This window comes from Hippocampus comes, unplaced genomic scaffold (assembly GCF_001891065.2).
Source record: "Hippocampus comes isolate QL1 unplaced genomic scaffold, H_comes_QL1_v1.1 scaffold62, whole genome shotgun sequence".
Taxonomy (NCBI): Eukaryota; Metazoa; Chordata; class Actinopteri; order Syngnathiformes; family Syngnathidae; genus Hippocampus; species Hippocampus comes.
This window is the reverse complement of record NW_017806062.1, coordinates 468,127-492,509: the sequence shown is the minus strand read 5'-3', so window position 1 is coordinate 492,509 and position 24,383 is coordinate 468,127. Positions and strand designations below refer to the sequence as shown.

The window sequence follows — 24,383 nt, the reverse complement described above, 5'->3', positions numbered from 1 at the left end:
CTTTTGTCTCATAATCATCTTTTCATCTTCAGTTAGACAACAAAAACAATTGACGTTGCTGTTCCAATACTTTTGGAGGGAACTGTACATCATATTCACGAAAGCTGCAGATTATTAGATGCATTATGTGTGCCGTTTGCTACAAACGTTATTTTTTGCGAGTAGCCTGGAACCCATTTTGCTCTGACCAACCAATCAGATGGCAGGAAAATAATGAGCTCAGCGAGCCCCGATGCTAAGGCCCGAGAGGACACATCTGAAATCTGATTTGAAATAATGCCATTGTTACGATACAGTAGTTGAAGTTGCAATGGACAGCACGATACTACTCTGAAGGCTACGGGCGGACTCGATTGACGTGGCAAGACTGAGGGTGAAATCTGATTGGACAAAAAGAAATCTAACATCCGCAAGTACAAGTGGAGTAATGGCTAAAATAACGGAAAGGGAAGTTTTTCAACCAACCGAGCACACTTTGGCTTTTATTTATTTATTCTTCTTCTTCTTATTTTTTTTTTAATTTTAAAAAGACATGAAACATTCATGCAAATTAATGACCGGTATGTCAGAACAACAAAATGTGGAGGTGACTTTTAGTACAAACTATGATGATTTGTACCGAGCTAAGCTGACATCGGCTTCTCTCGGAGCTCCACTTTGTACACTTGGACATGTACTGAACATCTTTTCTGGTTGTGGCGAGTTCAAATCGCTATCTGCAGTGTCAACGTAGTCATGCAGATTATGTTATCATCACAACAACGTGACACTTGTGCCATGATGCATTGTGTGCAAAATTCAGCCAGTGCAAAAAAGCCGACAGCGGGGGATTTGCTTACGCTTGAGCATTCTAGTCACTCATGAGGCCTCATTTACAACTGCAACATTTACGTCCCAAATTTGAAAGGCAATGTTACGCTTGGCGGGCACATACCGTCCATTTAATTCCCGCACACTGGGGACAAGTTCAATGAAACAAAACATGGCGGTTCTGCTGCCCCATCCCCCACAAAAAATTATTGAAGTGATTTATTTTCTGTCACAACTAAAATGTTCAGTTGCCTTTCCTTTGCTTCAAAATTCATTTTGCACTTGCGGAGCTCTCCGAAATGTTTCCTTAATGAGAAAACCAGCACAGCTACCTAAAAGGGAGAAGCCTTTTTTTTTTTTTAAACGTTCAATGCCATAACTAAAAATAATATTCATAATAATTTGAGTTTTTGATGTCCCTTTTTGCCACACACACGTAACGGAGATGATCAACGCCATTTTCTCCAATTTCGTAATCAAGAGCGTGCGTGTGAGCGAGACTGAATTAGCGTGTAGGTGTTGCTAATGCTATTGTTAGCTTGTTTCAAGCTAAAGTAGGCTACAACGGACCGTCGTAAACAAGTAGTACTGACCAGATAGGTCCATTTCCTCGCTTATCATTCTCCAGGCCACATCTTTTTTTGGTACGGTCCCGATATTGATAGCAAGAAGTTATCAGAAAGTTGTCAGTGTTCCCGACCAGCGGCGATTGTTTCGCTGCCGTTGTTGATGGGCGTCGTGTGAGATGCGAGCGTGTTCTCGATGCGGAATGGTTGTCGCCACGCAGCGTGACGTGAATTGGAGTTTCGTACGTTCTATCTGATACTTGTAATTCAGCGTCCGCTATTTGGGATCTGAGTAAATTGGGCCCGTAGTTCCATAAGGTGAACCATAGCATTCGATGCGTCTTGAACAAAGTGACAGAGGGTGCGACATCTGTCTTATCACAAAGCATTCTGACAACACTAATTTTAGACATCTCGCTATCACCTCGACCAGTGTATCAGTGTCTCCCCTTTGAGACCTGCGAGAGCGGCCATCTTTCACTGTGGTCTTAATCAGGGCACACCTTGGACATGTCGAAGGACCGCTTTGACAGTGTCCTCTTCACTGGAAACTGAACAGAGTGTCCTTTTGTGTCCTCCCTAAGTACCAAATCCACTCCAAGATTTCAGTTTGTATCAAGAACTACCAACTTTTATCTGGCCGAGGAATTATTTTTAGAGCCGGGGCGGGGGAAGTGGGCTGCTGCCACGATGAAGGGTAAAAGTAAACATCGGCGGCTGATCGAAGAGTAAAATAAATGTTTAGTCTTGACCGAGACAGAATAAAAAAAAAAATATATATATATATATCTAGGTGCTAATGTGTGTTATGAGGCGCTCATTCCTCTTAGAAAGGAGGCAAAAGGTGTTGCAGTAAATGGCAACCAGCCGAACGAGTGTGCTCATGAACTCCAGTAGTGTACATATGAGGTATAAAAAAAAAAATACAATAAAATGTAAATACATTTTTAAACTGTTGTTTAAAAATGAAACATAAATCTGAGCCATTGTGTGTGTGTACATTCATGTAACAGTGGATTACTAATTTCTAGTGACATTGACCAAAAAAAAAAAAAAAAAGTGATCTTCTTCATGATGACCTCATTATTTTAGTTGCTGGCCATAAATAGTTCACCACTTGTCCTGCTCGAGGTCATTTGAGATGTATTGGTCATTATACTGTCACAATGTGCATGTCAATAAGTTTGTTGCTTTCTTTTACGCTTTGTGAATATGAATGGTGTTTGTGTGCTTTCATGAAAAGTGGAAATGGTAATAAAGTCTAAGAGCTCCGAGGAAGTGATGAAAATAACAAGTTAGTGGGACGCTGCCATTGACTCTCGAATAGCTGCCAGTTTAAAAGTTCACAGCTGTTAATATCCCAAACACTGGGCAGCTGTCCACCGCAGGGCTTATGCCACTTCACACGACGGAAGGAGTCCACATGGGAAAATGTGAAATAAAATGGGCAGATTTTGACAATCCGAATTGAAAAATTTTGTCAGCTGATGTAATTTTGTAGTCGCCTTCTCCAAAATATTCAAACGATATAGTTTTAATCAAGCACGTTTTAATCATGCGCAACCCATGTTGATGCCCAAATCACATCAATCACTGCATGTTTTTGGAATGAGGGAGAAAGCCGCAATACCCACAAACTGCACACAAGAAAAATGGAGCCAAAATTCAAATCCCAGCCTTCGGAACTGTGAGGCAGGCGTGCCAACCGTTAGAAAACTGAACTTGTTTATACACTGTACATGTGTGACAATTTTAAAATGTTGCCTGTATATTATTAAAGCTTTAACAACGACAACAGTTTAGACTGCGAAGCAAATTAGCCCAAATATGACTGATCTGAAAAAAAATTTAACTTTGACCTTTTTTGACCACTGTGGGAAAACTGGTACTGTGATGTCAGTCATCTGGGTAACAGATGCAAGATTCCCCACAGACAACTGCAGAGGAGCGAAACAATTCCCCGGTGAAACCTAACCCCCGGCAGGCGATCACATGACTTGTTGTGAGCGTAGTCGGGAATATTCCCAGCGTGAAGCTCGTGCATAACCTCTGCTCAGATCAACTCTTCATGACAGTGATGTCTTTTTTTGGGTTTATGACTTTCCTCCTACATAGTGACTGAGCATTTTTCCATGTCATCGTTGCAACCATGTGATTTTTTTTTTTTCCTTAACAGCATCACATCATCTTCTCCCATTTAAACCTGCCCCTTAACCCAAACACACGCCCTCGCGCTGAGCCCCTATTAGCCGAGCAAATATAAATAGAGAACATATGGTATGGGGAACAAAAAAAAAAAACATTAGCTCAGAGCCCACAAATTACATGAGGGAGTTAGTAATAGTGTATAGGACATGCGTGATCGTGCTGTTAAAAGTTTTTAGTGACAGATGGTATACATGTGGTGTTAAAGGCTTGAAAGTGACTCCTTAGTAGCTATCAGCAGGCATTAGCTGATGAATCCTGAGCAAACAACACAGTTGAGTGGCTCCTGGAAGGTCAAACCCAATCCGTTGCACAACGCTGGTCAACATGAAGAAAATAGTCGTTTTCAAACTTTATTTGCAATACTTACCAAACATTCAGCACTTTTATTTATAATTGCAAGTGTAAAAACAACATGGTAAATGCTTCAACTCAATAAAACACGATTAACAGTCTAAACTTTAATTGAAACCGATTAAATTTGAAGCTGCTTTGCATCACATACGCATTTGCCAGATTTCTCTTTTTTTTTTTAACCCTTTCAGGCACAGCGGTTACCACAGTGGACAGCTTATCATGTTATCAGGTTAGAGGTTATCGATATTGGTGCATGAAAGGGTTAAACATGATTTTCACTCTTTAAAAAATGCTTTTCTTCTCCCCTCAGGTTGCGCTGAGTATTTGGTATGATTGCTTGTATCATTCTGTTCTGCCGTTGCAGTGGTTCTGGTCTTCCTACGTGTTGCCAGTGTCTTTTGTTCTCCATGGGTCAGTTCATGTCAGACATGGAGCCTCCGTGACGTGGCATCCCGCAGGGTTGCACTCTCGGTACCATGTTGTTCTGTAATTGATTCTTCCTTGTAGACACATTATTAAAAGTCAGATTGAAGCGACCACGGTCACAGTCTGCTGCTCTCGACATGCAACCCTTTCGGGATGATTGCGCTTCAGTATTAAGTATGCGCTACGTTGAAGACAATTTTGATGTTGCCATTGTTAAAACTACAAGACTAGAGATTTGTCCCTTTGTGCACATATGACCTCATGATATCATAGTTTTCTTTTTAAACTTGAAGTATCAGAATCAGACTTCTTTTCTAATTATTCCCGATCGGAAACCCAAGAATGCTGCGGTTGACGCTAATTTTGGTATATTGCTCTATTTAACTCTGTAATTTGGTTCATTTACATACAATAGTTGGAAAACATTTATTACCAGCTTTTCGTTTCTTAATGTCTAGTGTCTATTTCTCAGAAGGTCTTGAAGTAATTCGCTAAAGCACAACGCAATTTTTGAGAGAAATGCCCAGTTGTCGGTCCGCTCGGCCGGTTGTGATGTCAAAACACACCAAGTTCTGTGCGAAGGCCGTGAGGTTGAGTCACTTCTATCCAGCTGCTTTTTTTTTTTTGTTGTTGTTTTTTTTTTTTGTCCGCTTGCTCTCAGCAAAAACAGTAATCTTCTTCATTATTTTGCCATAAGTGATGATTCGTCACCAAGATAGAAGGACCGCCACTTTGACCTTGTTTTATTGTGTTTTATTGCTGTCTGCGGGACTCTGACAGACACCGGCGCACTCAATGGGAGCAAGAAAAGACGTTGATGGACTACTGTGTTTAAAGACCACAGAAAGAATTCTGTGGCTTTGAAAGTCTCATTAGCCCCCTGAACGGACCAAAGAAGCGGGGTAGGGGTGGGAGGGTGGGGGGGGGGTTTGTTATGGAAACTTCTAGAGTGACGGCGCTGTCCGCACCCCAGTGACTTCCATTCATGCTGATCCTCAGATGATCCAAACCTGTGACACCACGCCGCGTTGTTGTACAGGCAGTTGCAGTCTCATTCTGCACCTGCGATCAACCCGAATAGTTTTCACCAACTCTTGTTCAGATGATCTGATTGTCAAACAAAACACTTGGACGAATCGCTGTTTTTGGATCGCTCTCCTCCTGTCGGCGCTCATGTTGCCATCTTGAAAACATGCAGGCATGCAAAAAGGTTACAAGATTGCTTAACGAGGCGGTTAAAGGCAAGACTCTGATGTGTATCAGGAGGTATAGATCGCTGTTTTGACTCGGAGGGGATTCAAACTCATTGAACTGCGAGAGGGAAAGTGGCTCCGGAATCGTTTCACTTCTTCACTTAGTGCCTTGCCAAAGTTTGAGGCTGACGCAAGTGTGATGGGGGATGCCCTGAATCTGAGATGACTTTTCCCCTCCAAACGAGAACACAACTTCACATTCAGGAGGAACACAGATCAAGACCCAGCCATCCATTTATTTATTTTTTTTAACCGCTTAGGAATTCCCCAGCAGCTATTTGAATCCAGAACCTCTGGCCTTTTGGCAGACGTGCTAACCACATGATTCCCTACAGAACAAATGTTGCGTTTCCTTGGCAAACAGGACTGAATTTGGTCGAAGCGGTCAATCCCTTTGAGACGAGCGACCTTTTATGGACAGTGAAGGCACCATAAACCAAACGGTTTCTCAACATTCTCGGTATTGGTTAGAATGCAAACCGTCCTGTGATCGTGGACTGTTATGACTGACTGGACGGGAAGAGTCCATATCAATGACAGTATGTTTAGCCCGGTGTGATTCTTGTTGCCAAAAGTCTAAAAGAAGATCCAGGAGCCTTAACCCTTTCATGCACCATGTAACCTGATAACCTGATAAGCTGCCCACTGTAGTAACCACTGTCCCTGAAAGGGTTAATCCCCCCCAACCCCTGCCTCATCCTACGGGTCAACCTTCTGTTGGAAAGGATTGCACAATATACCAGAGCCAGAGATTCTTCACGCGTGAGAACCTTGAACACCCCCTAAAACACCGCCCGGCCGTTTTGCCGTTTGTAGTAATGTGATCTTACTTTCAAGCAATGACCTCAGCCCGAGGATGACGAAAGCCGCGTTTGCCACATCTGTGGGAGAAATGGATGCGTTTCCCAACGCAACGGGGACTAAGTGCTATTTGCACAACTCGCAGCCATTAGTCTTTAATCCGCAGGAACAAAACAGCTTGGACCTTTTGTACCGGGGGGGCTCCCTCCGAATTTGAGGATTCCAAGAAAGTCTATTATAAACACACAAGACAGAAACCTTGTGTCATGTCCCTGGAGATGGTGGGGAATCAAGAAGAGCACAGTCGCAGATGAGCGTACTGATAGTCGCAACAATGCAAACGAGCTTGACTGCGCTCACATGGTTTACTTTAAAGTACGCCACGGGCGCGATGGAAACTGGTTAGTAAAAAACGGGTATAAAGCCCAAATGATGGTTCAAGTCCTTGGCACCTGTTTGCCGTACGGGATCCAAAGAGTCCAAATCCCCGCAGTGCTTATTATGCTTGACGTGCTGCACATCTGGAACAGACCTTCTACAAATTCATTCTAATGAAGCCCAAGTATCTGAAAACTGCGCAATCTGCCCAGAAACGTTATGGTCCCTTCCTTGGCACACGGTCCACCAGCTCATTGGTTTTATAAACATCTTCCTATTCGTGTTTGTGTAATCATGCTGCGAGCAATGAAACAAAGAAAACAACACTCTGACACTTCTGGTCGGCCAAACAGCATGAAGAAATGTCTTCTGCTGCGATCTTAGTTCGGAAGTAGCGCTTAGGCCCGCAGCACACCGAGCGACGAGGGCAAATGCGGCTGAACTGTCACGCGCTGTACAAGTTTCTGCAACCGTCCGCAAAACCAATATTGCTACGAGAACACCACGGCTGTCAGTTTTTCCATTGCGGCGAATTGGTTGTATGCGTACTTGGGTCAGTCGGCAGGCGTGCAGGTGTTAAGTCTCCAACTGTAATTTGCTTGTGATCGTCAAGTCCAGTCATAGTCAGTAGCGTCACTGGGTGTGTGGCGGGTCTGAGGGTGGTCCTTGTGTACTTTTTTTCAAAGGACGCTTCTGTAGACCACACTGAAGCATTTACTCTCCGATCGCAACCGACAAGTAACGATAATTTACAGCGTGGGATCTCCAAAAAACAAAACAGACCACAAACCGCTGGTTCAGACCACTTTACCACCAGAAACATAAATCTGTGGGGTTTTTTCCCTCAATCATCATGGCTTATTGTTGAATGTCTTAAAATGTTTAAGCGGACTTTTTAGGAATGTCTGTGCCGAGAGACGGCATACGTTTCAATGTGACAATGACTACCTCTCATGAGTGGACACTTGCTAGCAGTTTTTTGTTCCGCCCGGCCGGTATCATTGCCCCAAAGCTCACAAAAGCGTCAAACGGACATTTACAACAACCAGTGGTGACATTAAGATTAACCCGAAAACACATTTGTTGTTTGGCCGCAGGGAGACATCAGGAGTTGCAAGGAAGGGATTCTGTCGAAAATGTGTGCCACTACGGTGGCCTGTTTGAACCGTGAACAGACGTGTTTCCCAATTTATAAATGATTTTTTTCAAGCTGATGTTTGCGTCTTAATAAAACAACCCAACATCCTCACCTACTTTGAACAGGGGAAACCTTTTCAATGGGAAACCAATTCATCAGTTAATTGAGGACGACATCACTTGTCGAGACATCACAGCGGTCATAACAGCGGCAGGTCTCTGGACAATAGTCCAGGTGATGATATCGGAAGCGTCCGATTGGACGATTAGTACCTCCCATGAGGCCAGAAATCTTTGATCTCTCGAGTACCATAGCTGCCGAACAATTGCAGTATTTCAAAACTGAGTGAGTTTGAGCTGAGGGAAGTAATAGTGCCCTTGTTCAGGCAGACCCACATGTTATGCTGGTACCATATTTTCCACACTAAAAGGCGCACCTAAAAGCCTTCCATTTTCTTAAAAGCTCACAGCGCCTTAAAATCCGATGCGCCTTGTGTATGGTCATTACGGTAATATGTCAACCCCAAAATGGCTCCTCGCTAGAGACTATGCTTACAACACAGAGTTCAAACTTAAGGCGATCGGTTACGCAGTTGAACGCAGAAATAGAGCAGCGGCAAGAGAGTTGAACGTTAACGAGTCTATGTTCTTACTTGCTGTTGGTTAAGTGAACTGTGTCGCTGCTTTATTAAATACATTTTACTGACATCTGATTGTCGCTATATAAATCAGGCTGTAGTGTAGTGTTCTGTTGGCATTTCCTTGAGCGTAGCTCCATCTAGTGGCTGCATTGTAGATTGCGTCATATAACGCGGTGCATCCAATATATGAAAAAAAATTACAAAATCGGCCATTCATTGAAGGTGCGCCTCATAATCCAGTGCGCCTTTTCGTGTGAAAAATACGGTAATCGGTTCCGAGAAGTCACATTCATTGCCTGCTTTGTGTGCCAGGAAGCTCTGCATCTTAAAAGACAAAATATTTTCCAGTGAGTCCAGCAAAAGAGTCACAATGCTACGACGTGGCCCTTCAAAAGGATGCCCCCCCCCCCAAAAAAAGTGCTTTTCATTCGTCGATCAACTTGGCACAAGACTTCAACGTGTCCCAAATGATTAACGACAAGCTGAGTGCCTCGTGGTGGCCGAGCGAGTCGACTTCCTCTGGCAAGCGACAGTGAGCGATGGCTGCATGATGCCTTCCGCTCTCTTTATTTTGGCCTTTGATTGGCTTCCTTTTCCCACAAGTGATCATTATAACTGAAATAATAGCCCACCCCAAAAAAAATGACTGTTTGGGTCCCCTGGGAGGTTATGCAACAGTCCCAAGCCCCTAAATCCTTACAGATTGAAGAAAAGGTTCATATTCCAACTAATTGACATATTATATGCCACATCTAATCCATGTAAGTCATGTTATAGGACTGGAATACTAAACTTGATCCTTGTTTTCCTTGTAAAGGGGAGACAAATGGTTTGGAATAACTTGAGCAGTTGTGGTACTGACGTTTATATTACTGGAAGTATGTGCGCAAAAAAAGTATTAAAAAAAAGTATAAATTTAGTGTATCGTTGATCAGTGCAAAATGTATAATGGTTTATATAAATTGACTCACCTGTTTTCTGAACCTGAGCCTTAAGCAAGAGTGATGTCATTGTCAGTCGACAGCAAGTGGCAAAAAAAAAAAAGTGGCCGCCCCCTGAGATGGAAATAGATAACAAAAAAAACAAGTGGATTTTACTGCTTGACTCATATTGCATATACGCAACATTGATCAGAATGGCAGGTTTAGAGTAGTGGGACTGCAGAGAAGATATTTTTGTGAAAAAAAATTTCAAAGATGGTGCATGCAGAAATGCTGATTTATCCTAACACAAGCATTGATGTCAGATGCACTTCATTCAAATATAGAACAACAGTGGACATCAAATCGACTGGCGCCCAATGGCGTTGGCTGTGTTCACGCCAACAACGGTGCCAACTGCCCTTTTTAAAATCCGCCGGCTTGTGCTTAGCTGTGGAATTGCCAACAACTGTCACACGGCCCCCGCTTGCATAGATTTCCGCCGGATTCGCTCAGATGCACTTCATTCAAATATAGAACAACAGTGGACATCAAATCAACTGGCGCCCAATGGCGTTGGCTGTGTTCACGCCAACAACGGTGCCAACTGCCCTTTTTAAAATCCGCCGGCTTGTGCGTGGCTGTGGAATTGCCGACAACTGTCACACGGCCCCCCTTGCATAGATTTCCGCCGGATTCGTTCGAGTCACGAAAAGCAGCCCTTAGTGTTATCGTAACACTTTTTTACAAGTAAGTAATGCCAAGAACATGTGTGTCGCCTTGTTGATGGTGCGCGTTACCATTTACCACTTCCACATTTTTTGCATTGTGCATCACAATATTTTGTCATTGGATTTGCGTACATGCAGTCCAGAAGGCTGGCCCCACGCATGGAGCTGTTGCCCCCCCTCTCTCTCTCTCTCTCTCTCACCATTGGCTCTGTAGTGGCCGGAGGGGGCGTTGCTTTGTTGCTTTGGTGTGTGAGCGTGCGTATGTGTGTGCGCGTCTTGGGCTTGCACAGGGTGGTCGAGGAGGGGATGGCTGAGGGGAAGCATACTTGGCACGGCTCCCTCCTTTCAGCGCACACTCTCTAGTTTGCACCGGGTGGCTAACTCCCCTGCAAGGGGGGAGAGAGACAAGTGTCTGGATGTGTGTGCGTGTGAGTGTGTGTGCATTTGAGGGGGGCGTGGGATGCATGTGTCATAAATAAATAGTCCGGGCTGCTACTTTTTCGGGGCGAGGGGGGTGGGCGGCAATGCGATGAGGCGCGCGCACGACGCGGGTCTTGCGCTGCAGCGAAGAGCCTCCGTCAATTCGGAGACCTGCCGCTGCTGACAAGCCGGCCTGGGGGACGAGGAGAGAGGGAGCAGGGGGGGGGGAGGGGGAGCTCGACGAAGGGGCCGCCGCGGACAGCACCGCCGTGGGAATCATGCAGTGTGCGATTTGGCTGGTGGGACTCGCGTGTCATCTGTCAGCGCTTGTGCGGCTCGCCGCGCAGTACCGGTTGCATCCCAAACAAGGTACGACTTGAGTTTTCCACCACTGTAGAGCACATCGGCAGTTGTGACAACTCGGTTGTGCAATCCCCTCGCAGAAGTCTTCATCAAGCAGCTGTCATCGTACGAAATCACCAGCCCGCTGCGGGTCAATGACTTCGGAGAGTCCTTCCCGCACACGTTGCACTACAGGCGCCGACGCAGGAGTTTAAACGACGAGCTGTCCGTGCCGCGGCTCCACTACCGGATCGAGGCGTTCGGACAACGCTTCCATCTCAACCTGAGCGCGCACTCGGACTTCATCGCGCCCGCCTACGCGGTCACACACTTGGGAGCGGCCGAGGAGAGCCAGTCGACGCAGGAGGCCGCTGACATGCGCCACTGCTTCTTCCGAGGACACGTCAACTCCCGAGAGGAGCAGCCGGCGGTGTTCAGCCTGTGCACTGGCCTGGTGAGTACCCGCTTGGACCGACCACTCTGACCCCCTCGCCCCCGCCCTCTCGCTGCAACTCGGTTTGCACCCGTGCGTGTCGTCCATCAAGATGTAGTCTCGTGCAAGGTTGCAGGGCAGCAGGTTGTTAGTCTGTGCTTCTCAACCCGGTTAAGACGTCACATATTTTACATTAGGAAAATCTCACCGCCCCCCACCCCCGTTCCCCCAAGCAAAAAATGTGACGAAAAGTGCATTCACAGGTCACTTGTGTACCTTCTGCCATCTAATGTTGTTGTGCACGTCATCTGTGGCATTGAAAAAGCAAAACATTTGGGACCAGTTTTAACCCTGGAGAACCCAGAGGGTCAAATTTGGCCCCTATAAATTCTGCTACTCAAATGCTACCCTTAAATCCCAAAGGGTCAAATTTGGCCCTAATCGTAAATTAGGATTAAAGCATTAAATATTTGAAAAAAAAAACATATTTTGGTGTTCAGTGAACATATAGCAGTCAATTAATGTATAATTCATCATTTTTCCAAGGAAGAAAAGGGTTCTTGGGTTCTCCAGGGTTAAAGCTGTCATGGTTGCGAATCACCGTCGTAGTACATGATTGTTTCTACTCTGATGCGTTGCGAAAAGCGGTTCTTATTTATGCCTCGTAGTTGAGAGGTCTTGCGTTTGAATCTCTCAGTGGAGTGTTAATGTTGTTGGGTGGTTATTTTTCTTTCATTTCTTATTCACAGCTACAAAAATAATCCGAACGTGTCATTCTGACACCATGGAGACCAACAAAGACATGGTTGGGCACAGCCGTGACAGACATGGACTCTAAACAAGCCTGTTAGTTGAATGAGTGCGAATGTACAGTAAATGTGAGCGGGTCTCTTGTCAGTATGTGCCTTGTAGACCGGCCTCTGGTTCAGGCAGGGTGTACCCTCTTGCCTCATCAGCTGGGATAGGCTCCCGCTCACCTGTGACACGAATGACAAGAACAGCTCGATGGGGTCACGGCTCGCGCGCCTGCCTCGCAGTCAAGACGTTTGAATCGAAGCTCAGGCAGTGTTGTGTGGCATTTGATTCTTGAGACTGGATGTGTATTTTTTCATGTATTTGTGGCTTCACTAATCATTCACTTTATATGAGTAACTGAACAGCATCCGTGCTGGAACTGGGCTATACGGAAAAATCACATGAGGGCGATTAGTGTAGTGGTTTGCTTAGATGAGGTGGGATCGATTCCCATTCACTGTGGGAAAAAAAACAAAAAAAAAAACAAGTAGAAGTCTGTCGACTATTTTCCAAAAATTAAGTGACCATGAACAGGTTAAGTGAATAGAAATCAGCCAGGCAAGAATTCTGCCTTTGGAAAGATTCTACGTCACCTCCTGATGATCAGGACGTTGTGGTGGTGGTTGTTGCTTACGGTGGCGTCGACCTGGAATGCGTCACACTGAAAGCTGCTGCCCATGCAGAATTTTGCTTCCCTCGCTCAGTGGCACGCGAGAGGCAAAATGTACAGCGACAACCGCAAGAATAAACATGTTGTTCCAAGTCATAGCTCATCAGAAGTGAGCCATGTTATCTTGCAAAGGCAGCGTGTGGGAGAAAGCGCTGGCATCGGGCATCATTAGATTGTGCGTGCGTCCACTCGATGAAACGATATCAACGTTTCATATCGTGATTATCATTAGCAGAATTGTCATGATTATCTGTGTTATCGCAGTAGTACGAAAAATATGACAGAAGCAATGTAACGCGTTTTATTATTGATGCATAAGATACGGAATTTGTATTCATTTGGAGAAAAAGCGATTTTGGGGGGGCTTTGTTTAAAACTTTTCAGTTTTTGTTTTTCAAAATGTTTTGTTTTGTTTTGTTTTATGGAATTATTTTTCTGTTTTTGGTAAATGCTTTCCATTTTTCTGAGTTTTTTCTGTTTCCGGAATATGTTTTTTTTCCATTTCTTTTTGATTATTTTCTTTTTTTAAAAGATTGTTTTTTTTTCTGTTTTTCGGAATAATTTTTTTCCTGCTTGTTGGAATATGTCGACCTGGAATGCGTCACACTGAAAGCTGCTGCCCATGCAGAATTTTGCTTCCCTCGCTCAGTGGCACGCGAGAGGCAAAATGTACAGCGACAACCGCAAGAATAAACATGTTGTTCCAAGTCATAGCTCATCAGAAGTGAGCCATGTTATCTTGCAAAGGCAGCGTGTGGGAGAAAGCGCTGGCATCGGGCATCATTAGATTGTGCGTGCGTCCACTCGATGAAACGATATCAACGTTTCATATCGTGATTATCATTAGCAGAATTGTCATGATTATCTGTGTTATCGCAGTAGTACGAAAAATATGACAGAAGCAATGTAACGCGTTTTATTATTGATGCATAAAATACGGAATTTGTATTCACTTGGAGGAAAAGCGATTTTGGGGGGGCTTTGTTTAAAACTTTTCAGTTTTTGTTTTTCAAAATGTTTTGTTTTGTTTTACGGAAATTTTTTTTTCTGTTTTTGGTAAATGTTTTCCAGTTTTTTCTGTTTCCGGAATATGTTTTTTTTCATTTCTTTTTGATTATTTTCTTTTTTTAAAATATTGTTTTTTTTCTGTTTTTCGGAATATTTTTTTTCCTCCTTGTTGGAATATTTTTTTCCTGTTTTTCAGAATAATCTTTTTGAATGATGAAAAATAAATTCCCCCAAAATAGAAAAAAATAATTCCATAAAACAGAAAAAAAGACAAAGCCCCAAATTACTTTTTTTTCCAATATACTTCCCGTATTATGAAAGCTATACGAAACAATTTTACAAAATTTTGCAGTCCAAACTGCAGTCCGGCACACGTTAGCAGCAGTGTCAGAAAAGCAACGCCAAGCAAATAAGTCAGATGGGAAGCATCAGCCCAGGCCAACTAACTGCTATGGAATATTTCATATTTCTATCTTTCATGTATTATTGGTGACTTTACTTGTCAATGCCCGGAATTGACACTTTAATGACACCGACACTTGACACTCGTTATTTACGTGCTCATTTGGGCGCTGCTTTTGTGAGTACTCTCATGTGTTTTGTGACACAACCAAGTTGGACATGCGTCACTCCATGTACATGGAATAGAAACAAACCCTTTCAGGGACAGCGGTTACGACAGTGGACAACTTATCATGTTATCAGGTTACAGGGTGCATGAATGTGTTTCAAAAATAAAATCAGGTAGAGGTATTAAATCGGGACTGGGAACCGGCAGTGTAAATCCTGCTTCACTTTGGTCAAAAGCAGGTGTTTGATGATCCCCCCATTGTCACATCATCATTTCAGGTTGTTTTAAGTTGATTGGCTCACATTGACTTTACTGGCTCAATATAAATGCTAGGGATACTGGTGCCTGAATAGTGCTCTCGGGGGAGGGGGGGCGGTGACTTGGCAGTTTTGACCTCCGCCACTCCCACCGGATTCTGGCATGGGGTGGACCTTTTGGCGAGATCCCCGCGATGCAGACAGTAATACCCCAGGCAGAATCCCAATCGGTTGACATCGTCCTTATTTTAGATGGCCGCACCTTGTACTGTACCGGGATAGTGTTTACAGTGGATATAAAAAGTGTACACACCCCTGTTCAAATGTCAGGTTTTGGTGATCTAAAAAAAAAATAAATAACCTCAGGATAAATCGTTTCAAAACTTTTTCCAGCATTGATGTGACTTTAGAACTCAAGTTGCTTTTCATAGCGAGCGGAAGTAAAAAAATATACAGCCGAGATTATGCGGTTACACAAGTGTCACACATTCTTATAACCTGGAACGTTGCTGTGCTCAGAATGAACCAATCACATTCAAACTCTTGCACACATCTGTCGCCATTTAAAGAAAACGGTCACGGAACCAAACAAGATCCATTCAAACAACTTGTTTATTTACGGTGCAGCGATGACCCCCGACATTCACAGGGGATTGAAACCAGCCCAGACCAACAATAAAATAAATTAGCCAAAATTTGCCTATAATTGACAGCCAATGAAATGGATTGGGAAAATTACTTAAAAAACCCTAACATCCCCCCCCCCCAAAAAAAATGTTGATAAACCATAAATACACATAAAATGGGCCCCCCCCAAAAAAAGTAATAATATTGGGGCGGGGGGGGATTCGCAACCAGTCCAGGGTGTAAAAATGCTCCCACCCAAAGTTAGCATCGTTCGTTAAAGCTTCCGTGATCGTGACAGTTGGACCCAGGAACATCCTACTTTTTTCTTGGGGGGGAGCCGAGCAGACAGCATCCCAGCATGCATTGTGTCCAACTGTAAAAGTCCCGCTTCAGTCAGTCCTCCTGATGAATGACAGGACGTAGACGGGGGAGAGAAGAGACACTCCGTCAAGTGATTTCCATGTTTGGAAAGCAATTTAAGAGCTGAGGTATGCTAAATTGATCAGGCTAATCAGCCTTTAATTGCCCCTCTGCCCGACTTTGATGAATGACTCGCTTATCCAAACATGTTTGCATCCTTTTTCAAGCAATCTCTGTTGGTTATCCGCATCATCACTCATTGAGAATGACAACACAATGGAGACGGCACCGGAGGCTATTGGGTCATAAATGTGTCCCTATCTGATCACTGGAGCTTAATGGCTCGGCCACATTTTTTTTGTCGGGATGAGGTCATTAAGGAATAATTAAGCCCTAAAACAAAGGAGTCATTCTCGGGGTGGAAAAGAAGCAGGTTCCCCTTTCTCGCCCGCAGTTACTCAAAGCTGAGAAACGGTGCGTCTGGGGAGCATTTGGCCTTTACAGAATGAGCTTGTGGCGACAAGCAGCCTGAAAAAAACTCCTGGCGTGTTCACACCGTGGGAAACGCTGGCTGCCGGGAGGTGCTGAGTGCCCAACATCAAAGAAGTGTGTGGCGACACAGCCTCGGTGACAAACGAGGCCATCGTCATTCCGATGCCCGGCGATGCGCCGCTACGTGAAGATCACGATGCCCGATTGGGCCACCTCAAGGGCACTGTGGCTTGCACGATTTTTACATTTTTTTTTATAGTGGACAATGATTATAAAATCTGCAATCCGACAGCATGTGGCTAATGTTAAAACGTCCATCCAGTTTCTGATCCGCTTTATCCTCACAAGGGTCGCGTGGGGGTGCAGGAGCCTATCCCAGCCTTCTTCGGGCAGTAGGCAGGGGACACCCTGAACCGGTTGCAAGCCGGGCACACAGAGACGAACAACCATCCGCGCTCACATTCACACCTAGGGACAATTGAGAGTGTTCGATCAGCCTGCCATGCATATAAACCGGAGTACCTGGAGATGTTTAAGATGATTTGTCATTTCTTTGAATTGAGTTAACTTGGATTGTTCGGGCTCTGGAGATCTTTTTTTTTAATTTGTTGTTGCATATTAATAAATATGACAAAGCCTACCATTTTGAATCAAATTATAATCCCACCAAATCAAATTGTTACATTTCAAAATTGTTACATCCTTGAATCGTATCGTAACCCGTGTTTTGAGAATCATATCAAAATCGTCTTTTGTTGGTAGATGCACACCCCTACTATCAAGCAATGCAAAATGACCAAGACAGGTAGAGGGATATAATTTATTTAATTAAGCCATGGATTATTGAACAATACAAGAAAAACATGTCGACAATAATACCGAGAGGCATATATTCTTTATCCTCCGTGAAAAATGCCTCATATTATTGTAGATGACTGAGTCAGTTGTAAAGCTGTACTTCTTGTGTCCACATCTGCTTTATACTGCACCCCGGTGGCCATAGCAGGGATACTAGAAGGCACACAACGTGGAGCTGGAATTGATTAATGGTCTTTGTATTTATTTCAATGGGGAAATATGACTTGAGATACAAGTGTGTTGAGTCACAAACATGAACAAATTCAACTTGTATGTCAAAGCAACACTGTATTTGTGTTGTATTGTTTTCTTTTTTTTTTTTTTTTTTCCATTGGCACGACTATGACCCAGCTTGTGATGGAAAAACCCCCACAACACCCGAACCCTCTCTTCCTCCTTCTCGAGGCGGTAAAGTCCAGTTCAGCACCCACTGCTGAACAGCAACCTTTGTGTTTTAGGTTTTTTTTTTTTTTTTTTTTTTTTTTTTTTTGCTGGGAAATGTGGAAACTGTGCCACCCCAACCTCACGCCCACCTCCCGCTCTACATCCACTTGACAAAGCGGCTTCCTGTTTCTGTGGGCGAAATCCTCACGTCAAAGTTAACTGGCCGTAGATAGTGATTGACAAGACACAGGTAACCATCTACCTACCACTTACTACATATAAATCATTTATACTCTTTAAAATTGCAGCAGCAAATGTCAACCAAGAAGCAGCAGAACCTCCAAGATTGCGTCTTTGGGTGGAACTTTCAATTCAATTTGTCCCAGAAGAAATAATGGAGATTGACGAAATGTGTGCCAGGGTCTTGTCGCCGTTTGAACAGTTTTATGAACTCTTTTGGCAAACGTCGTTGTTGGTTTTTAGTGACTTTCGGTTTAAACCTCCGAGGGTGTGTATGAGTGCGTGAATAATAGAATAGGATTTAAAGATGGTAGATTTTAAAGAGTAACAACTGGCTTCAAATCGTGTTTCGCTCACCCGTAATAGATAAGATAGATAGTGCAAGTGTAGGAGAAGAAGGGGGACAAGGAGGAAAAACGTTGTGGTTTTAGTATTCCCCAACACTGCTATTATAAATAAATAAATGGAAATGAACCAAATAGCCTTAGTAACCCTCACTTAATGCTGATCCTGACAATGTTTACAAGGTCAAGAATGAGCACAGCCAACGATGCTTGTCCCTGCTGCCTTTGAAAAGGATAAATCCAAAAGGACAAACAAGTAAATGCTTTTCCACTCGCTCCATGTTGACTTCAGGGAGATTTATCGACAAGTTGAGAAGGTCGCCATGCTTCAATTGGACAAATTCATTTGGCTGAAAAATATGACCCAAAGTTATATTTTTGGAGGGTTTTTTTTTCCCCTCACTAAACCTCATTTTCAGCCAGCATCATTGGATTAACTCTGTGAGTGTGTTTTGCTTTTTGCCACACATTTTCTGAAAGCTTGACATTGCTAAGAGAAGAAAAATTTGCGCCAGGAACTTAGTGTGATGGAAGCGGACTCGCATTTCTGTGACTTGGATGGATGGATGGATAATTTTCCAGTGTGACATTTGACTCCATCTGTTTGACAAGAAGTAGCACCGAGTCAAGAAGAAATACCGCTTCCACTTTCTTTCCATATTGGCCTTCGCTCCCGCATACTTGCCAGCATTCCATCATCCCGACTGGATAAGATTGCAGCCTCTCGTGTGGACTTGCAGTTAAGTTTCCATCCAGCGTCTTGTTTTCACAAGCTCGCCCCCTTCGGCACATGTAGCACTCGAGGCACGTGGCGCTTTCGAGGATCCTCGTAGCGATTCCTGACGTCACAGCCATTCGCTAATCCTCCATCCTCGCGTTTTCCATATTGGAATCGCCCCCTCACGCCCCTCCCCCTCCGTTAAGTGTCACTTTGCGAGGACGGGCGTTGAATCACGGGGCTAAGGAAACATTCCAGCGTGCGATATCCTGTTTAAGCGTGCGCATGATATGACCATGCAAACAGCCTCATGGCTGAGTGAGCTCAGGAGCTTTACGAGGGCCCGAGCTGCCAAATCAATGTTAGCATTCCTCTGTTCCGTGTACGATGATGATGATGATGATGATGATGTAAGAGCTGCCGGCGGGGAACTGTATACGTTGACAGTCAGAACTGCGCCAGATAAGAAACGTCTCGTCCTGCCGTACGTTAAGCGCTTTCTGTCTGACAAGATCTCTCTGAGTCAGCATGTCAATCACAGACAAAAGTGACGCCCCGAGGCTGTCTGCAGTTTCGGAGACCACAGCTGTTGGGAGTACAAAATGAGCAGTAGGAACCTGGAATACGCAATATATTTCCCCAGTTCCATCATATTTGCTCATAGGATGTAATCAGAATAGAAATGCGCCAAGGTCAGGGTTCCCACTCTTCCACTTGCTTTTTATTTATGGACCTTTTAAGGACTTTTGAGGGCCAATTTAGCCCTTTTTAAGGACTTTTTTTTCTCCATTCAGCAGGGGAATCACGGTGGATTTAATGCCCGCTCAGCAATATGCGGGCTTAACAGAAAGCCACATATCACTGAGCCGATGTTCAAATCATTGCTGCCAAAGGAAGGGCACAACTTCAATTTATTTTCAAAAAAAATATATTTTTTCAGGCTTCATGCGGGCTTAACAGAAAGCCACATATCACTGAGCCAATGTTCAAATCATTGCTGCCAAAGGGCACAAATTCAATTTATTTTCAAATAAAAATATTTTTTAAGGCTTTTTATTGATTTTAGAAGCTTTCCCTGAAAATTAAGGACAATTAAGAACATCGTTTTACAACTTCTTTTTTATGGATTTTTATGAACTTTAAGGATCCGTGGGAACCCTGGCCATCCCTGGCAATCCGGTACATAGCCCAGAGTGTAAAAAAAAAAATATATATACACATATATATAGCGAGCAAACAAGCTAATGGTAACAGCACTAATAGCTAATGCTAATTTGTGCTAAGACTGCAGCTCTCCAAAACATTTGATTTGTAGAGATTTTCACCACTGACTCTTGTGTTAGCAGAAAAGGAAAAAAAAAGAACTTGTGCTACTTCGACCATGTAAATGGAAGACACCACGGCTGAACTGCATCTACTTTGGGCACACCTCTCACGAACCATGCCTGTCTTTTTTTGCCGTGCTTCAGATTGGCACTTTCACAACGCCGGATGGCGAATATTTCCTGGAGCCTCTCATGAACGCCGACGGGGAGGCCGAGTACGATGACGAGCACCACAAACCCCATCTGGTTTATCGGCACGAGAGGAGACGCAACATCTCCAGCGACGGCGAGCCTTGTTCGGCCTCAGGTAACAGACGGCAGACTGTCTCACCGTCTTGACTGTAACAACCGTCTGGTTGATTTACCGCTTCGTAATCTCGCCCTGAAATGTAAATTATACCCAGTCACGATTTCACTCTGATCACGGGGGTTTTTCCACTGGAAACGTAATCACTTTAATGCGTAAAAAGTGCACGAGTACTGTTGGTGTTGCTGCCAAAGTTCTTTCTCTCAGCTCAGTCGCAGAAATATGTTGAGTTGTGATGAGATGAAGATTTGGTCATCAGCGGAATGCTTTTATGATAATTGCAGAGGCTTTTCGGAACAGAGGTTACATTAGGCCTTTGATTCTAAGGGACAAAGTGGTCTGGCAGGTCGGCCTATTTTGCGTAATTTGCTGTCTCATGTTCTTTTTTTTTTTTTCAAGGGGACAGATTATTGAAAAGGAACCCTTTTATTTTGAAAACCCAAGTGTCTTGCAGGTTTCCAATCCTTCTGCCGCATGTTTCAAACGGCCTCAGTCTCACATATTTGAACCTGAGTTGGTCTGTTTGATATCACGTGCCTTTTATATTCTTCTCTTTAAAGGGTGCATGTGAAAATGTTACCTTTTATTTTGAAGGCCAAGATGGCTGACAGGTTTCTATCAAATTTGCAATTTGATTTTATTAATACCTCCCAGCCCCAATTTAGCAAATTGGTCTAATCAATAAAAACAAATGATTTTTTTTTTCATGATTACTGTTCTTATAAGGAAGGTTGTTGTCAGACATTTGCGGAATTAAATGTCCAAATTGGAGCAAGTGTGACCTCTTTTTGGGTGGTGAAGAGCCCTTGAAGAGAAAGTGACCGAGTGGAGTCCGGTTGCCGTTGTCATCCTGGTGAAGAGCTCAGTGGGCGGCCTTTGTTGGAGGGACGCAAATAAATCTTGTTTGTGCAAGCCGCTTCGTTGGCTTGTTGTCTCGAGCTGGGCCATTGTCGCACGGCGGTGGCTATTGTGCGCCTTGACAATTTAAAGAACTTGGACTGGCCTCCTTCATATGCTTTGGCTTTTCAGCCACTCAGTCTGTGTGTGGTAAACAGAGACGAGAAATGTGGAGGGTGTCTGTTAGATCCTCGATTGTGCTTGAAGGTGAACGCGTGATGAAGCATGGTGTGGAGTGGTTAGCATGTCTCCCCCACTGTGAACGGGTCCATGAATACTTGAATTTTTTAAAAAATAAGTATGTATATGATACATACGAGACACCTTGAGGTCTTCATGTAAAGGCCTCAGGTAGACAATAAGCGGAGGGATTAAAGGGCCAGTGGAACTGGGCTAGTTATGTACTGTGAAGTGTCCCGAGATGCGACTCATCTGCCTTATCAGATTGGGCCCCTCTCCTGATGTGGCGATTAAAATAAGCTCTTTGAAGGCCACACGGAGCCAAAGCCAGCAGGCCCCTTCTGTCTTTGTAAGCGGCGGAGTGCGCTACACGCCACCACTAGCAGGCGACGTGTAAACATCAGCTCGACGGCGTGTGTCGCTCCACTTATCCAACATCTTGAGCAGCGCCTGCTTCTTGTTCTGCTTCCTTCGATCTACTAAAATACTAAATGGTTCAAGAACTATATATGACGAGCTTTTTTTTTTCCACTTCAAACTGAGAAAACACCACGTAGGACAAACTGGTCACAAGACAACACCAAATGACAATGGCTACGGAGTGTCCGGAGCCAGTAAACAGCCATATGCTAAGCTAACAATACTGTGTGTTTGTTTTGGTCATTACTTGCCTTCTAGGAATGTTACAAGTGACCAGTATTTTGTTTTACATCACCCATCCATATGTATGAATTTATATATGTAATAATGCAAAGAGCAAACACAAAGAGCAACAGGCTAAGCTAACTTTTAACAGATTAGAGCTAAGCAACAGCCACATGCTAAGCTAACAGTCTTGCGTTTGCTTTTTTAGTAACCAACAGTATTTTAATTGGAGCATGAAAACAAAGGAATTGTCTGTAGACCCGCCTTTAAATGTCATATTTTTTTTTTAAATATGTGAAGCGCATTGAGTTACTCTGTGTACGAATTGACCTCTATAATTCCAAAAAGAAAGAAGTTCGGCGCCACCGAGATTCCAGCTGGCCACCCGTCTAAATTGAGCTAGCGAAAGGGACTGAGAACCTGCTAGTTGCTCTATCAGAGCGCTAGTTATGGTGTTGTCATTTGGCTTTTTTTTTTCTTTCTAGCGGTGCATTTGCCAATAAAACGGTGATCACCGTAAAAACAACAGGTTGTTGTTTCCCCGAATTTGAAGCTTACGTTTACCATGCAAATCACATTCATTCATTGTTGTACATGACTCCTCTCCCCCTATGAGACTGAAAAAAGTTCCACAAGAACTGCGTCCCACCCACAGCTTTTATTACGAGTCAGATTTATCTCATCTCATGAATGATGCGCCAAAAAAGCGTCAGCGGCAGTGGTGGTTGGCGGTTATTCCTCTCTTACAACCTCCTATTTTTGGAGAAGCAAGAGAAGCTCTCATTGGGGGGGGGGGGGGGGGGGGGGGGGGGGTCAGTGCGCCCCCCCTTCCCACTTTGTATTTCTGTGTGGAGGACTCTCATCCTAAAATGTAATTGGTAGCTGCTGTGTGAAAGTTGAACGGTGCACTGGGCTTTGGACTTTGAAATGGTTTTAAAGAGCAGTTTACTGTTTGAAATACGGATAACAATGGTCTGGCTGCACGATGGGAGGGCGGGAGGGCGGGGGCGGGGAGGGGGGTGCCTTTTCCCACTGTCATTGCCCATATGCTCATAACATCTTTCTTTTTAATGTCCTCTCGAGTGAAACATCTTTTTAAAATCAGACAAAGATGAAATGGGCTGCCTTTTATCGGGCCAAACAACGTTTATCAGCACAGAAACACGTGCGGAGCAGGGGATGGGGAGAAGCTTTTGACTCAGATGTGATGGCTTGTCACAAGACAACAAGGGCACTTGTGTGTCTTCAAATTTCCACAGTTTGTACAGTCGCTGTACATCTTTTGAAAAAAAACAAACTGTTGAAAAGTGAGGAAGTCAAAGTTTCCGACACGTGTAAAAACATATGTGCTAACCACCAACGAGTTGTCAAGTGATAAGAGCTTTTAAAAGTGTTACCTCGATTGTTGTTTTGGCAATTGAGAAGACTGTTTACTTATCTTAACATGCTTTTCTGCACCGCTGAGTGCTTGGGTATTTTGAATGCTTCGTCTGTACAAACATGCCAGGGACCTAAACGAAAAGGTATGCTGGTATGTATATGCCTCGTTTTGGATTCGAGTAGAAGAACTTTACAGATTTGCCTCCAAAGCTGCACGGTTAGCGCTTGTTTTCCACTGTAAAGAATGGAAATAGGGTCAACTGCCGTTACAAAAACGTAACTGTCAATCTATTTATTTTTTTAACATTACACGTAGTCTTCTCTTAACACCCCTTGTACAAGGCTGTTCCTTCTTCCGTCAATGTGTTGCAAAACAAAAAAGCCAAATAAAAAGCGGAGCCTTTAATAGGCATCGAAACTCCGACGACCATACAGCTAGCTAGCTTTTCTCGCCTAAATGCTTGGTCAATCGAAATTGCTTGAATGTTAAGGGTTCGGTAAAATTCAAAGCATCCGCATTGAAACACTTCACAAATACTTTTGTTATAACTTTTACACTTAAGTTTACAGCACTATTTATATCATCGCCGCGAAGGAATTAAATTTGTACCATGATGAGAATTTCAGGCAATATCGGCCCAGCCCTCGTCGGAACCGTCGTAAAACGAGGACGTTGTATCCGAGGACGTTGTATCCGAGGACGTTGTATCCGAGGACGAGCCACGTTATCCCACCTGTGAGCTCGCATGTGAATCCCGCCCGGCATGAGTGGATAGAGATCGCAACAAGGATGGGGGTCTTTACAATGAGGGTAGGTTCTTTTCTCCTTCAAACCCATTTGAAGACGGAGAGGGAGCCTCTTTCTCGCTGTTTTTGTCTGCTACTCTTCAACTCTCCCAGCCCCC

At 43.9% G+C, this 24,383-nt stretch overlaps 1 protein-coding gene across 1 annotated transcript in view; it reads left to right on the top strand.

The window, feature by feature from the left end:
• Positions 1–10,423: 10,423 nt before the first annotated feature.
• LOC109529866 (A disintegrin and metalloproteinase with thrombospondin motifs 20) overlaps positions 10,424–24,383 on the top strand; it is a 94,625-nt gene continuing 80,665 nt past the window's right edge. Inside the window, exons 1-3 of the mRNA XM_019893363.1 lie at positions 10,424–11,014; positions 11,089–11,441; positions 20,214–20,376. Of these exons, the coding sequence (XP_019748922.1) occupies positions 10,924–11,014; positions 11,089–11,441; positions 20,214–20,376 (607 nt within the window). The 5' untranslated portion in view covers positions 10,424–10,923. The remainder of the gene's footprint in view (positions 11,015–11,088; positions 11,442–20,213; positions 20,377–24,383) is intronic.